Source organism: Budorcas taxicolor, chromosome 12, assembly GCF_023091745.1.
Source record: "Budorcas taxicolor isolate Tak-1 chromosome 12, Takin1.1, whole genome shotgun sequence".
NCBI classification, from domain to species: domain Eukaryota; kingdom Metazoa; phylum Chordata; class Mammalia; order Artiodactyla; family Bovidae; genus Budorcas; species Budorcas taxicolor.
This window is the reverse complement of record NC_068921.1, coordinates 36,046,084-36,050,306: the sequence shown is the minus strand read 5'-3', so window position 1 is coordinate 36,050,306 and position 4,223 is coordinate 36,046,084. Positions and strand designations below refer to the sequence as shown.

At 60.2% G+C, this 4,223-nt stretch overlaps 1 protein-coding gene across 1 annotated transcript; it reads right to left on the bottom strand.

Annotated features, from left to right (window-relative positions):
* Positions 1 to 284: 284 nt before the first annotated feature.
* Positions 285 to 965, bottom strand: GJB2 (gap junction protein beta 2). The gene has a single exon (XM_052650255.1). It carries the CDS (start codon positions 963 to 965, stop codon positions 285 to 287), a length of 681 nt encoding a protein of 226 aa, XP_052506215.1.
* Positions 966 to 4,223: the final 3,258 nt, after the last annotated feature.

Genomic DNA, 4,223 nt, shown 5'->3' with positions numbered 1-4,223 from the left:
AGGCATAGCCACAGTGGCCAGCTTGGCCCCACGAGGACCGGTTTCAGAGAAAAGTGGCAGAGGCTCTGAGTCTGCCTTCAGTGGGACACTTGCAGGGGTGGGGTGGGGGGCACAGCCTCTAGAGGCGTCTGGGGTTGCATGTGCGATCTACTGGGGAGGGGGTCAAAGGTGGCCCTAAAGCCGAGCTGTACCCAGGGCGGGGGCGGGGGGGCCTCAGCTGACTGTGCCCCACGGCCGAGCACAGATCGCACTCCTCTTTTATCTAAACCTGGCGACCACTATGGTTACACTGGTTTTTTTGATTTTCCGGAACAAAATCGAATCAGCAAGTAACACAGCTCAGTGACATTGAGCAGGATGCAAATTCCAGACACTGCGATCATGAAGACCGTGAAGACGGTCTTCTCTGTGGGCCTGGACACGAAGCAGTCCACCGTGTTGGGGCAGGGCCAGGCATTGCACTTCACCAGGCGCTGCATGGCGAAGCCATCATACATGACGTAGAAGACATACATGAAGGCAGCCTCGAAGATGACACGGAAGAAGATGCTGCCCGTGTAGGTCCACCACAGAGACCCCTCGATCCGGACCTTCTGGTTCTTGATCTCTTCGATGTCCTTGAACTCGGTCTTTATCTCTCCTCTGATGAACTTGCGCTTCTTCTCATGCCTGTAGTAGGCCACGTGCATGGCCACCAGCAGGGCGGGCGTGGACACAAAGATGAGCTGCAGTGCCCAGAGCCGGATGTGTGAGATGGGGAAGTAGTGGTCGTAGCACACATTCTTGCACCCAGGCTGCAGGGTGTTGCACACGAAGTCGGCCTGCTCGTCCCCCCACACCTCCTTGGCGGCCACCACCAAGATCATGATTCGGAAGATGAAGAGGACGGTGAGCCAGATCTTGCCGATGCTGGTGGAGTGCTTGTTCACACCCCCCAGGATCGTCTGCAGTGCGCTCCAGTCCATCGTCTCGTTTGGGCGGTTTGTGCTGGAAAAGAGAGTGATACAGTGCAACACGGGGTGAACGTGTGGGACCAGCGTGTGGGGGGCTGGCCCATGATCACCAGCCATCTCAAAGGGCCAGTTCTTACACAGCCTCCCTCAACAAGGGGAAACAGGAGCAACCAGGCTTGCCATGGGGTTTGCTGTGCAGCAGGCAGTTGATTGTGGACTTGTTCTCTGTTCTTTAGTAAACAGGGGTGTACACACTCCAGTAACACACCCAGCCTTCAGCACAATCAACTCGTGGGGTGGGGAGGGAGCACCCCAGCAAATGTGCCCACTAACCCAGGGCCCTGGATATGCTGACCAAACCCTCTGCAGACACCCCCCGTTCGGGTCTCCCTGACCCTCCAGTGGCATTCAGCACCCCCAAGTGATTGCTGGCCTCTAGCTCTGGATGGTACTCTGGGCTCGTGCCTGCTGGGGCCGACCTCACCTTCAAGGCCAAGAGGCCATGTCTCCCCACAGCACCTCCTTCCTTAATTTATTTCAGTTTTCCGGACATGGGATGAGGTGGCGAAATGACTGTCCCCAAGGGTAAAATTCATGTTTAACATTTCCCAATGGGCTTCACTTCCTTTTCCTGTACAAAAGGGAGCCAGTTAGAAACAGTCCTTCCTCAGGGAAGAGCCAGTGTGTGCCTGGGTTTCTGTGTGTGTTCTGTGTGCGGGCTGGGGTCCTCGTTGTCCTGCTGGGACCGACCAGTCAGTACTCAGGTTTGAAAACTGTTCAGATGGTGCATGTTTATTGTGGCTGTGGTTTTAATTTAGACGTGCTTCTAAAGAGGTGCATTGTAAGAAAATAAATGAAAGCTTAACTCAGTGAGTCCCCAGGGACTAGCCGTCGCAGGCACCCTCATGGTATTGAGGGTCAATGTGGATGCTGCCGGGTGATGTGCTGCCTGCTGGAGAGGACCTGGGGAGCCCTGGCATTTGCCTCCAGGAGCCGGTGGCCTTCTCATTGCAGGGTATGAACTGTCTTCATTTACGTGCAGTCACACCCGTCTGTCTCAATCAAGCCTCTTATAACAAGGCTCCACCCTCTACAATCTGATGAGTAATCTGTGTCTACACCTTCCGAACTGGTTCTCAGTGCTTCTTCTTGCTTAAAAGCTTAGTGTTCTCCTTATTCTGAGCAAGTCGGGTCCTGTTTCCCGCTGGACTTCCCGAGCAGCCAGGGTGGGGGGGCAGTCTGATCATCCCGCCGCCTATGGGGCACTGGTTGGGGCACCCAGGCCTGGCTGAAACCATCCATGGCCACTCCTTCAGAGGAGGCAGCCCAGACACAAGAAAGTCAGGACAGGAGAGCTACAAGCACTGAGACACTTGGGCAGCTTGGCTTGAAAGAGGGAAACGTCACCTGGAAAAGGCTCAGCCCTGACCCTGAAAACAGATGGCCTGGAGGCCTTGGGTTCCTCTGAGCTGGCCCGTCCTGGCCGGCATCGTGACCACAGTCTCTGTGAAATCAGACCCTCCACTTCTCGGTCTCACTTACTAAGGGCCAACAGGACACTCTCTGAAACAGCCCATCTGACTTGTATCAGTGCATCTGGCTAAAGATTCCGGGTGGGGTGTGTGCCAGCCCAGGACCCACATTCCTCTAACCAGTCAACCAGCGGCTGATGTTCAGAAAACACAGTGGGAAGTAAACCCTCCATCCTTGTCCTTTTGTAAAAGCTCTTGGTTGGGTGGCAGCTTCCTGTCCAAAGATCCCTGAGGCAGAGGAGCTAATTAAAGTTTGAACCCATGGGACAGGGTGACAGGAGAGGAGAGCTGGCCAGGTGACCAGGCCAGACAAAAGCATTCTCAACATTCATCCCGGCGCTGACCCCTGCCCTTCCTGACCTGTCCACACCACCTGCCCGGTGGGCGGAGGGGCGACATTGTGGTGGGGGGGTGGGCGGCGCTGCTGGGTGAAGCGCAGGTTGTAGAAAGGTCACCAGGAGTTCTTCACCTGTTAATTCCTCAACCCTCACTTTTTGAGTGGTGGTCCTTGTCTCCACAGACCCTGCCCCCGACTCAAAGAGGGGATGGGGACTCGGCTATCACCGCATCTAGAGATGGGGGGCACGGGGGTCAGCTCTTGGGATGCGGGAGGACGATGAGGCCTGGGCCCCGGCAGGCGGGGGAGCCCCGAAGTACGGCTCCCCGTGTGTAACCGGCGCCCCGAAAGCCGCCCCCACGACTGCGCCTGCAAGCCCAGCTCGGAACTCGAGCTCGGGGAGGGAAAGAGGCCACGCTAGCCGCTGGGCTCCCGCTCGGCCGCGGAAGATCAGCTTCCTGCAGGTTGAGCTTCCGCTTCACGCCCGTGACCGCGTTTTCTTTCTGAGCGAAACCTCCGGAGACCGGAGGCTCCAGGTGAAGAGCCCGGCGGCCGCGCCAGCCTTTCCGGAGGAGCCGCGAACACTCTGGGCGAGTCCGCGCACCTGTCCGCTCCCGGCCCCGCTCCCTCTGGACCGCGCGCTGCGCAGCACACTCGGCCCGAGGAACTCCGGCCACGGGTTCGCGATCGCCTCTCGCCCGGCGCCCAGCGCCGCTGTGGCCACTGGCCGGGGCGCGGGGCCTCAGTGCGCGCCGGGTGCAGCCTGGGGACCCGGGTTCCTCCCCGCGGGGTCCCTCTCCGAGGGGCTCCACAGTCCCTGGTGGTCCCAGGGTCCTCTCCGAGGGGCCCCACAGCCCCTGGCGGTCCCGGGGGTCTCTCCCCGAGGGGTCCCACAAACCCCTCCCTTTCGGGGCAGCCGAGAGTGGGCGCCGGCCTTACCGGTGTGAGCGGGGCGCACGGGCGGAACGCGCGGCGGCTGTGAGGGAGTCGCGGGGATCGCGGGGGTCGCGGGGGCGGGGGCGCCGCTACGACCTGAGTCCAGAGAGCGCGGCGCGCGGGGCGCTCGGGCCTTCGACACCTGTTGGACCGGCGGCGCCTTTTAACCGCGCCCCGCACCCCGCCTCCTCCCGGGAGCTGTTGAGAAAGTCCGGAGGGGGCGGCTCCTCGGCGTCCGGCCGCCCCCAGCGCCGAGGGGCGGGGCGCGCCGCCGGGGTCCGCGGCGCTTCCCCCGGCCCGAGCGCGGTGAGGCTGGGGTTCCCAGCGTCTCGGGCGCGGGGTTGGGGGGGTGTGTGTGTGATGTGAAAGGTTTGGTGCCGTTGCTGTTACTGTGGTTTCTGCCTGGACGGGTCCTAGAGTGCTGTGGTGCTCAAAGTTCGGATTTAATTAATTATTGCAAAATAG

Bases quoted from the DNA above. Each gene is read 5' to 3' on its own strand.
- GJB2 (XM_052650255.1), bottom strand. From the start codon at position 965: ATGGACTGGAGCGCACTGCAGACGATCCTGGGGGGTGTGAACAAGCAC.